The sequence below is a fragment of the Schistocerca serialis genome, chromosome 1, assembly GCF_023864345.2.
Source record: "Schistocerca serialis cubense isolate TAMUIC-IGC-003099 chromosome 1, iqSchSeri2.2, whole genome shotgun sequence".
Taxonomy (NCBI): domain Eukaryota; kingdom Metazoa; phylum Arthropoda; class Insecta; order Orthoptera; family Acrididae; genus Schistocerca; species Schistocerca serialis.
The window spans coordinates 327,055,127-327,067,210 of record NC_064638.1 but is presented as its reverse complement, the minus strand read 5'-3'; the positions used below and the strand labels follow the sequence as shown (position 1 = coordinate 327,067,210).

The window sequence follows — 12,084 nt, the reverse complement described above, 5'->3', positions numbered from 1 at the left end:
GCGGTGCACAAATGCTGCACAGCTAGCGCCATTCGACGGCCAACACCGCGGTTCCTGGTGTGTCCGCTGTGCCGTGCGTGTGATCATTGCTTGTACAGCCCTCTCGCAGTGTCCGGAGCAAGTATGGTGGGTCTGACACACCGGTGTCAATGTGTTCTTTTTTCCATTTCCAGGAGTGTACTTTTGAGAAGCAATGGCGGAAATAAAAGAAACATTCGAAAGTGGAATTAAAATTTAATGTGAAAATTCGCTGATGACATTGCTATCCTCCATGAAAGGATCTGCTGAATGGAATGAACAGTCTAATGCGTACACGATATGGGCTGAGAGTAAATCCACGGAAGACGAACGTAATGAGAAGTAGCAGAAACGTGAACAGCGAGAAACTTAACATCAGGATTGGTGATAAATCAAGCACTGTATGGTAGTGAAATATGCAGTGTGGCAAAACCGGAAAAGAAGAGAATCGAAGCATTTGAGATACGGTGCTATGGAAGAGTGTTGGAGTGTTGAAAGTTAGGTAGACTGGTAAGTTAAGGAACGAGGACGTTCTCCGGAGAGTCGGCGAGGAAAAGAATATATGGAAGACATTGACAAGAAGAAGGGACAGGATGATAGTTGGCCGAGCGGCTCTAGGCGCTGCAGTCTGTAACCGCGCGACCGCTACGGTCTCAGGTTCGAATTCTGCCTCTGGCATGGATGTGTGTGATGTCCTTAGGTTAGTTAGGTTTAAGTAGTTCTAAGTTCTAGAGGACTGATGACCTCAGATGTTAAGTCCTATGGTGCTCAGAGCCATTTGAACCATTTGGACAGGATGATAGGAAATGAGGGAGTAACTTTCATGGTACTATAGGGAGCTGTCGAAGATAAAAACTGTAGAGGAAAACAGAGACTGGAATACATCCAGCAAATAATTGAAGGTGTAGGTTGTAAGTGCTACTCTGAGGCGAAGGAGAGGAATTCGTGCGACAAAGGAAAAATCTCTGGCGGTGCAGTGAATGGAGCCAGGGTCCTCCGCGTGGCTGACAGACAGACAATCTGTTGTGGTGGCGGGCACTTGAGCTGTAAATAAAATGAAATGGTTTAATGGGAGGCCGTAAACGGCAAATAACCAGGTGGAAGGCTGGTAAAGACGGGTACTTGTCACGTAGTCACTGCCCCGCTGACAAACAGAAATTATGCGAAATGAAAGCAGTTGTCCGAAGGACAATGAGAGACGCTTTTAACGAATTTGAAAGCAATATTTTATCTGCAGATTCTAAAAATTACCCCAAAAAATTTTGATGGTACGTAAAATCTATGAACGCTACAAGTAATTGAATACCTTCTCTTGCTGACAGTACGGGTAATGTAACTGATGATGATAAACAGAAGGCCGAAATTCTAAATCTAGCTTTCAAAAACTCATTTACGTTAGAGGACTGCAGCACCATTCCTCCTTTCAATTATCGAACAAACGAAAGGATGGCTGACATAGTGATTAGTGTATCTGGGATTGTAAAACAGCTAAGATCCTTAGACGCCAGAAAAGGATCTGGCCCAGACGGTATCCCCGTAAGATTTAATGTTGACTATGCTACAAATATAGCACCATTCTTATCCGTCATCTGTCAGAGATAATTGGAACGGCGGAAAATTCCACGGGACTGGAAGAAGGCCCAGGTCATAGCAATCTATAAAAAGGGTAGAAAATCGGATGCACATAATTACCGGCCAATTTCACTGACATCGATTTGTTGTAGAATTATGGAACATATTTTGTGTTCAGACATAATGACCTTTCTAGACTCTGAGAAGCTCATCTGCAGAAACCAGCAAAGTTTTAGGAAACAGCGGTCATGCGAGACAAAGCTGGCCCTCTTTGTGCATGATATACAACAGGCTCTAGATACCGGCTCCCAGGTTGATGCCATATTTCTCGACTTTCGAAAGGCTTTCGACTCAGTTCCGCACTGTCGCTTGCTACAAAAAGTGCGCGCTCACGGTCTGACCAATGACAGATGCGGTTGGATAGAAAGCTTTCTAACAGACAGGGAACAGTATGTCGTCCTGAACGGGGTTACTTCAACAGAAACAAGAGTAACTTCAGGTGTACCCCAGGGCACCGTAATAGGTCCTCTGCTTTTTACGCTTTACGAAAACGATCTGGTTGATGGTATTGACAGCGGCCTTTGACTGTTTGCCGATGATGCTGTAGTCTACAGGAAAGTAGTATCACACGAAAGTTGTGAACAAATCAATGAGGATTTGCAGAAAATAAATGCGTGGTGTAATGACTGGCAGTTATCTCGCAATATTCGTAAGTGTAACCTACTGCGTGTAACAAAGCGAAAATCCCCATTAATGTATGAGTACAAAATAAATGATCAGTCTTTGGAAGCGGTAACATCAGTCAAGTGTCTGGGTGTGACCATTCGAAATGATCTCAAATGGAATGATCAGATTACACAAGTAACGGGTAAGGCGAACTCTAGGTTGCGGTTTATTGGTAGAATCCTGAAGCGATGCAGTCCTTCAACAAAGGAAATAGCTTACAATACGTTAGTTCGTCCAGTCTTAGAGTATTGTTCATCTGTATGGGACCCTTACCAGTTGGGTCTGATTCAAGAAATTGAGAAGGTCCAAAGAAGAGCGGCAAGATTCATGACTGGTACATTTAGCCATCGCGAGAGGGTTACATATCCCATAGATAGTTTGAAGTGGGACACACTTGCAGACAGACGATGCGCTAAACGGAAGGGGCTGCACACTAAATTCCGAAATCCAATCTTCACCGAGAATGTAGAGCATATATCACTACCACCAACTTTCAAATCGCGTAATAATCATCATTCGAAGATAAGGGAAATAAGAGCTCGTACTGAGGCGTTCAGACAGTCGTTTTTCCCTCGCGCGATCCACGAGTGGAACAGAGGGGCGAAATATAACTTTGGCGCGAATTGTGCCCTCCGCCACACACCGCTTGGTGGCTAGCGGAGTATACAGGGTGTTACAAATAGGTACGGCCAAACTTTCAGGAAACATTCCTCACACACAAATAAAGAAAAAATGTTCTGTGGACATGTGTCCGGAAACGCTTAATTTCCATGTTAGAGCTAATTTTAGTTTCGTCAGTATGTACTGTACTTCCTCGATTCACCGCCAGTTGGCCCAAATGAAGGAAGGTAATGTTGACTTCGGTGCTTGTGTTGACATGCTACTCATTGCTCTACAGTACTATCATCAAACACATCAGTACGTGGCATCAACAGGTTAGTGTTCATCACGAACGTGGTTTTGCAGTCAGCGCAATGTTTACAAGTGCGGAGTTGGCAGATGCCCATTTGATGTATGGATTAGCACGGGGCAATAGCCGTGGCGCGGTACGTTTATATCGAGACAGATTTCCAGAACGAAGGTGTCCCGACAGGAAGACGTTCGAAGCAATTGATCGGCGTCTTAGGGAGCACGGAACATTCCAGCCTATGACCCGCGACTGGGGAAGACCTAGAACGACAAGGACACCGGCAATGGACAAGGCAATTCTTCTTGCAGTTGACGATAACCCTAATGTCAGCGTCAGAGAAGTTGGTGCTGTACAAGGCAACGTTGACCACGTCACTGTATGGAGAGTGCTACGGGAGAACCAGTTGTTTCCGTACCATGTACAGCGTGTGCAGGCACTATCAGCAGCTGATTGGCCTCCACGGGTACACTTCTGCGAATGGTTCATCCAACAATGTGTCAATCCTCATTTCAGTGCAAATGTTCTCTTAACGAATGAGGCTTCATTCCAACGTGATCAAATTGTAAATTTTCACAATCAACATGTGTGGGCTGACGAGAATCCGCACGCAATTGTGCAATCACGTCATCAACACAGATTTTCTGTGAACGTTTGTGCAGGCATTGTGATGCTAGAACATGTGCCTTTACAAGTGCGACACAACATGTGGTTCACGCACGATGGAGCTCCTGCACATTTCAGTCGAAGTGTTCGTACGCTTCTCAACAACAGATTCGGTGACCGATGGATTGGTAGTGGCGGACCAATTCCATGGCCTCCACGCTTTCCTGACCTCAACCCTCTTGACTTTCATTTATGGGGGAATTTGAAAGCTCTTGTCTACGCAACCCCGGTACCAAATGTAGAGACTCTTCGTGCTCGGATTGTGGACGGCTGTGATACAATACGCCATTCTCCAGGGCTGCATCAGCGCATCAGGGATTCCATGCGACGGAGGGTGGATGCATGTAGCCTCGCTAACGGAGGACATTTTGAACATTTCCTGTAAGCAAGTGTTTGAATTCACGCTGGTACGTTCTGTTGCTGTGTGTTTCCATTCCATGATTAATGTGATTTGAAGAGAAGTAATAAAATGAGCTCTAACATTGAAAGTAAGCGTTTCCGGACACATGTCCACATAACATACTTTCTTTCTTTGTGTGTGAGGAATGTTTCCTGAAAGTTTGGCCTACCTTTTTGTAACACCCTGTATATGTAGATGTAGATGTACTTGTAATGCAATATTTTTCGAACAGTCAATAACACAGATGAATGGCGGCGGTGGTGCCCTCTTAGACGGCCTGCAGAACTCAGCTATCTCCGTCGTGGGCGAGGTTGAGCTACGGAAGACGACAGATGGCCGCTGGCTCGCCGGAGTCCCGGGGGGTGGCCCGCCGCCGCCGCCACCGCCGCCTCCGCTTCCGCTAGTGACGTCACCCCTTTTTGCCGGCATTTCGGGATCTGCAGTCCCAGAACTAATCCGAGGCGCTCCTCCGCGACTGCGGCCGGCAGACGCGGCGCCAGAATTACGGATTTATGCAAATGCAGTCTCCTAACTGGCGCCGGGTCGGATACGTGATGCGCGGGGCGGCTGGCAGGCAGGCAGACACGCACCTGCTTGTTATTATGCGACGCCCACGTCCCGTCGGTGAACACGCCCGTGACCCCGCCGCTGGAGATGCAACAAGGCGCGCACACTGCACTGACAGGTATGGAAATTTCACGTATTTCTGCATCTGGTCCTTCTAAAAGAAAGAAGGCCCCGAATTTACACTGAAACATATTCTAGGATGTGTGATTCACATAGCGAAACTTTTGACTAAACAGACTTGAAGCTCCAGGTGCGGCGCGGAAGGTGTTGCATAATTCAGCAGAAATATGCGTAGGAAGCCGCAACCAACTCGTACCGCAACCGTTGATGAGAGGAGGCGACGTGACTCTCTAAGTCGGGATGCGACGTGTCATTCTCCAACATGGCATTAATACAGGCTGTTCCCACGTTATTCACGAGCTTATACCTCCTGCACGAATGAAGATAGAAACTTGGAATCAAATTTAACATACGTGTCGAAACCAGAAATTTATTTTGGTGCCCGTCATAAGTGTATGGTTTATTGCCGGGGTCTCCCTTGTGCGGGCAGTTCTTCCCCCTTTCAGGTCCTTTGTACATCGAGTGTCGAGATGGCTATATCTTTTTATTGAAAAGGCGTTTTTGTGTTCTTGTGTAAACAGGTGGAATACAGTAACAATTATGGACCGTGGTTTTCGTCAAGAAAATGACATTTGCAACTCCTACAGTTGAAAGAAGGGTCTGCCACTGCGTGTCAAACCGCATGCGCGCCGGGTGTGCAGGCGGCGTGTGGGCCGAATCTCGGCCTGTCACGTCTTTGCACGGTATTTCTCGGAAGTAAATCGACGATATTCTACCCCACGTTTTGTTGCCCTTCAATGGGAAGCCATTCTGGGCTTACATTTCAGAGAGATAACGCCCGCTCGCACACGGCGAGAGTTTCTACTGCTTCTCTTTGTGCTTGCCAAAACCCTACCTTCGCCATGAGGGTCTCCACAACTGAGAACGTTTGGAGAATTATGGACAGGGCCCTCCTACTACCAGCTCGGGAGTTTGAAGATCTGACGCACCAAAATGTCAGACTTTGGCACTTAATCTCACATGAGGACATCTAACAATTCTATTAATTGATGCCAAGCTGAATACCTGCTTGCAAAAGGGTCAGACGTGGGCCAAAGCATTAATGACTTGTTCAATTTGTGAAGTTGTTTCTCTTGAACAAATCATCCAATTTTTCTAAAATTGTAATCATTTGTTTGTATGTACCTGATGTACATAACATCTACTGATTCCCATCCCATTCGGATAATTCCTTCATGGTGTGTCACCTTTATTTGTCTTAAGAGTGTATTTGGTATTGGGATGTGGAATTCTGCGATGACCACGAATCTCTTTAATTTGGCGGGGTGCGACGTGTGGACGACCTCCCAGATGTCGCATCCCGGGCAATGTCCTTCAAGAAAAAGACCCCGAAAAGTCTACACGAACGACGACCGTACTGGATCTGCGATCTCTCACGGTCCCCACCGGCAGCAGCGAAAACAAAACAAAAAAAAAATTTCAAACGCCAATAGACAAGGCACTTTGGCCCCAAATTAAATATCTTGCAAATGAATGTAGAAGGAATATCCAGAGACAAATGCGAATACCTAAGCAGACTGGCAACTGATAATACCATCGACATAATAGCTCTTCAAGAAACTCAACTGCCACTGGAAGCTCCTGAAGCAAGAATTAATATCATAGCATATAATTTGATAGCACACATTGAGTCGTGGTAAAAATTGCTGTTTTGAAGAGCGCGCCGCAGCGCCCTCCGTTTCTGGCGGTGGCGCCGCTGTGGCTGTCGCAGCTTTGGTGTTTCCCTCTGGTGGGAAAGGGGAAAGGTAGCCTGTTCACGTGCATTTAAGGGGCACTAAGAGCTCGCCAAAGAGAGTCTGGGTCAGTCTCTCGTCCCCAGCTTGCTAGTCTGTCTCTCGTCCGCATTTGTTAGGCAGTTAGTGTCTGTCTGTCTTTCGGAGTGCTTGTGTGTCTGTCGTCCGAATCAACCTTTAAGGCCGGCAAAATGAGTCTTTTCACTCAGCCACTAAGAGAACTCAGCGAGTGGTCGCCCGATCGGGGCTTATTTCCTGCATCTGAGTCTGCGCATTAGGCCACCAGTCTGCTCGAGTTTGCTCAGGCAATGGTCATTGGCGGTTGGGTCGATCGGTTGGTCGGTCGCGCACTGAGACACAAGATGACTTGTCCGTCTTGAGCGTCGCTGCATGCGAGGTCGCCACGTGAGTCCAGTGGGCCGCGGCGTATAGCGAGGGGTAGTGGCTTCGCGGTCGACACGAGAGCAACAGCAGTTGGTCTGGCCGGTGCGAGCTGCGACGCCGTGAGACGGGAGATCGGCGCACCATCCTGCATCCGTTGAAGCGGCTGGCAGCGGACGGTTCCGGAGAGCGAGTTCGGGGTGCTGCGCTAGGTCTTCTCGAGAAATCGCAGTTTATTAGAAGTTAAGTGATTTGTGATATGTTGTTTGATTGACTCTTGTTAAATTTTACTTGTTTTCTTGGTGAGGTCACCAGCCGTTTTGCTTTGGGGTCGTCCCACCATTCTTCTCCGTTTGCTCACCCGCGAGAAGGTGGTTGTTTATAAATTGGGTGGGCCGTTTTTCCCTTGTGGAGTAGGGGCGGGTTAGAGCAACCTGCGGCTCGAGTTGTTCGGTAATCTCTCTATCTATTACTGTACGTTAGTAGCTGCCTCTGTCATGTTTGTCGGATTCGGTGTGTTAACGAATTTATTGCTTGGAGTGTAACGGCCTACTTCCTGAAACGTGTTTTGATATTGAGAGGCGGTATCTGGGTACTGTAGACCATCTTAACTTGTTTGCCCAACCCTGTAGAATTTCATATAAGATAGCATTTCATGGGATTTTATTTAAATGATCTTTTAGTACATAAAGTTGCCACCCTTTCACCATAAGACTTTTCTTAGAAGTTAAAATCAAGTTGCACCTTCGGTGGCAAAGTTAATATTTTAATTTTTAGTGTTTTGTACCATTTCCATCACTCCTACGGGGGTGCATAGTTTGTGTGCTTGTGTAAATTGTTAAAACTTTTAGTTTAAAGTAATCTGGTGTGTTGCAGATTTGCACCACAGTAGTCTTTCAGAGGCTGTTGTGAGCGGTCGTAACTACGGCCGTGTCAAAAGGGAGTGGCAAGAATCTCTGCCTGAAAGCTATGCAGTCAAAACTTGTTTCTTTCTGCCTCTGAATAAATTGTAACTTGATATTTAGAGGGTGCTTTCTGATTATAATTTTAAATCTGCTTCTTTTAAAAAATGCTTTTACGCAATATTGGAGTGTATAAAATTCCCATTTGTTAAAAGGAATTTGGTTATGATTTCTTCAGTTACTACCTGGCAGCTACTTCCATGCTTACATAGTGTGATTAAATGTGTTAATGTTCTTGATGAATCGCTAGTAAATAAAATAAATTCTTAAGAATATTCTTTGAAAATAAATCACGGTTCATACATACAATCTGCTAACCACGGGTGAGCTATATACATTAGGAACGCTTTCACTCGCTATAGAATAATTAAAGGAGAACAACAATATGACGTTGAAACAATAGCCATCGAAGTTAACTTACAAACCACCGAAAACAACCTCGGTAAATTCTGTGCTTCCCACCTTCCCTCATCCTTGCATATATGTAGGGGAAGTAAGCAGCCGTAACACTAAGTGGGGTTGCATCAACACTGATGAAAACGGTGAAAAACTAGCCCAGTGGATAGAAAAAGAAGATCTATATATGAGCTACGATATCAAGGACCTGAAAACTTTCCGATCCGCAAGATGGAACACAAACAGAAACCCATACTTGTGTATGGTTAGCAAGGACACTAATAACATCTCTCTAACTCATACAAAGAAAGTATTAAACTTCCCAAACAGTCTACATAGGCCTACGCTAGTCACTGTGGGTATAGAATTCCCCACAGTTAACTCCATGTGTTAGCCACGATGAAACTTTAACAAAGCAATCTAGCTGCAGTATACCAAAGAAATCGAAAACAATATTCGATGGATCAAACCTTGAGTAGAAGACTATCAATGATTTATTGGGGTCACAATCAATGCTACTAAGAGAAATATACCCCGCAGCTATCGTAAGGAATATATACCTTGCTGGGACGAAGTCACTGAAAAGCTATACCAAGAGAACAGCGAGAGCGGTGGTAACGAAAAGGGAAACAAGAACTAGAAACATTGAACCGAAAACGGAAACAAAGATGGAAACATTAATGTCAGAGCTGAAATGTATGCTCTCCAGCAGGAAGGCATGGTCACTACTAAGGAGATTAGGCTCTACTTCTTCTAAAACTATTAGTGAACCAACATTACGGGCCTCACAGATAGCACAGCACGTTAAACAAAGAGCTGAAAATGTTCCTCTGAACCGAACAGCTGCAGCTGAAGTAAAGAAAGAGTTAGACGAAATGGCCAAAAATCTGTAACGTCACCGCTATTACTCGAACGCCTTCACAGAGTTAGAAATAAAAGTAGCCATTAGGAGCCTCAAAAATAGAAAAGCCAGTGACACGGACGGTATCTTCCCAGAATTCGTCAAACACCTAGGAAAGAACAGCACAACTTGACTAAGAGATTTGTACAACAACATTCTCAACACCGGAAAGATCCCACAACAGTTTAAATTAGCTCAAACTGTAGCAGAACTCAGATCAGGTAAATCACTCAAAGATCCACCAAGCTACAGCGTTACTGAGTGTAAGCTAGAAATTGCTGGAAAGACTCATATACAACAGTATCCATAAGGGTGTAGATGAAGTGATACCACCATTCCAGCCAGGCTTCTGCAATAACCGTAACTGCTGCGAGCAAGTACTGGCTTTGACATCACACATAGAAGCTGGCTTTCAAAGAGGACTGAAAACATCAGTGGCATTCGTAGACTTAACAGCTGCCTACGATACTGTTTGGCTGTGTGGACTCATGTTGAAACTGAAGAAAGCGATCCCATACCTTCGGCTCGCGACTCTCCTGAATAACATGTTTACCAATCGCAGCTTTAAAGTGACAAGTGGAATGGATGTCAATAACTCTTTTAAGATCAAGAATGGACTACCTCAAGGCTCAATTCTAGCACCATTACTATTCAACCTCTACACCAGCGATAGGCTTTATACAGTGAGTAAAAAATTCGGATGGGCTGACGACCTGGCTATAGCAGTGCACAGCACATCTCTCAAACAAGGGTCAAAGACTTTAACGGATGGTTTTAGTTTAGTTTTAGTTTAGTTTAAGTTACGTCATGTTCCGTAGATAATTTTCCCGATTATTTTATCGATATGATGTGGAACAAGTCAGATTACAAGATATATATACACACATTAATAGTGCTAATATTAATATTACTGAAATTTTTAGTTCTACACATGCAACTACATTTAGAGGTACAATTTTTTTTTTTACTATTTTTGAAACAGAAATTCGTCCATGGAGTAGAAATAGTTGTCCAAAAGAAATGATATTAAGCTAGATTTAAAATTTTATCTGCCACCTGACAGATGCTTTATGTTGTTGGGAAAATGATCAAAGATATTTGTTGCTGAATAATGTACTGCTTTTTGAGCAACTGACAGCTTCAATAGCGGGTAGGAAAGGTCATTTTTCCCTCTAGTGTTGTGCGTATGAACATCACTGTTCTTCACGAATGGAGATGGATTATTTGTAACAAATTTCAATAGCGAATATATGAACTCTGATGGTGCAGTTAAAATACCTAACTCCTTGAAAACGTGCCTACATGACGTCCTTGGGTGAACACCACTAATTATTCTCACTGCTGACCTTGAAGTTCTTAACAAATACTACAGAAGATGGCGTCTGCACCCAAACCCTTCTAAGACAGAAGTCTGCGCTTTTCACCTCAACAATAAAGCAGCCAATGAAAGGCTGATCGTGTTATTTGACCAAAAGAGGGTGAAACACAACTTCCATCCTTAATATTTGGGCGTAACACCGGACAGGCCCCTAACCTACAAACAACACCTTAAAAAGGTTGGTCAGAAGCTCAAAACACGGAATAATATTATTAGGAAATTGGCGGGTAGTTCCCGGGGTGCAGATGGCTTGGCTCTGAGCACTATTGGACTTAACATCTATGGTCATCAGTCCCCTAGAACTTAGAACTACTTATACCTAACTAACCTAAGGACAGCACACAACACCCAGTCATCACGAGGCAGAGAAAATCCCTGACCCCGCCGGGAATCGAACCCGGGCGTGGGAAGCGAGAACGCTACCGCACTACCACGAGCTGCGGACGGGTGCAGATGCATCAACTCTACGAACAGCAGGAACATCAATAGTCTATACAGGACACTGTGCTCCTGTCTGGCTGAGAAGTCACCTTACCAACATGATAGACGTGCAGCTCCACGATACCATGCATATTATAACTGGAACATTAAAATTTACCCCAATTCCATGCCTCTCTGTCATCGCCAACACAGCACCGCGAAAGCTAAGGCGGCAAAAAGCATATACTAAAGAGTGGGAAAAAATAACACAAATACATGACGCAAAATGCCTACCTATTCAAGACGTCATTAGAAATTTACCAAATCACCGACTGAAGTCACGAAAGCTGATACGGAATAACAGCTACATGAGAGGAGAGGATAGCTTCAACCTTACAGGCGCTTGGAAAAAGGAATGGGAGAACTCATTCAGAAATTATCACCTTATAACTGACCCCTCAAAAGCACTAAAAGGGTTCGACTTTACTAGGAAAGACTGGGTTAAGCTCAACCGTTTCCGAAGTGGCCACACTAGATGCAAGGCCACTCTCTATAAATGGGGATTCGTAGATAATGCTAGCTGTGACTGTGGAGCACCTGAGCAACATAACTGATCTTGTATGGAATAGAAATTGCCAAGTTCGTGAATGACACGGTGCTTATACACTGAAGCGCCAAAGAAACTGGTATAGGCAAGCATATTCAAATACAGATATATGCAAACAGCCAGAAGACGGCGCTGCGGTCAGCAACGCCTAAATAAGACAACGAGTGTCTGGCGCAGTTGTTAGATCAGTTACTGCTGCTACAAAGGCAGGTTATCAAGATTTAAGTGAGTTTGAACGTTGTGTTATAGTCGGCCCACGAGCGTTGGGACACAGCATCTCCGGGGTAGAGATGAAGTGGGGATTTCCTAATACAACCATTTCACAAGTGT

The 12,084-nt window shown here is 44.8% G+C and overlaps 1 protein-coding gene across 1 annotated transcript in view; it reads right to left on the bottom strand.

Annotated features, from left to right (window-relative positions):
• The window catches only part of LOC126470804 (uncharacterized), a 230,408-nt gene that overhangs the window by 104,615 nt on the left and 113,709 nt on the right, over positions 1 to 12,084 (bottom strand). Inside the window, exon 2 of the mRNA XM_050098852.1 lies at positions 4,638 to 4,937. Coding sequence (XP_049954809.1) covers positions 4,638 to 4,937 — 300 coding nt within the window. The remainder of the gene's footprint in view (positions 1 to 4,637; positions 4,938 to 12,084) is intronic.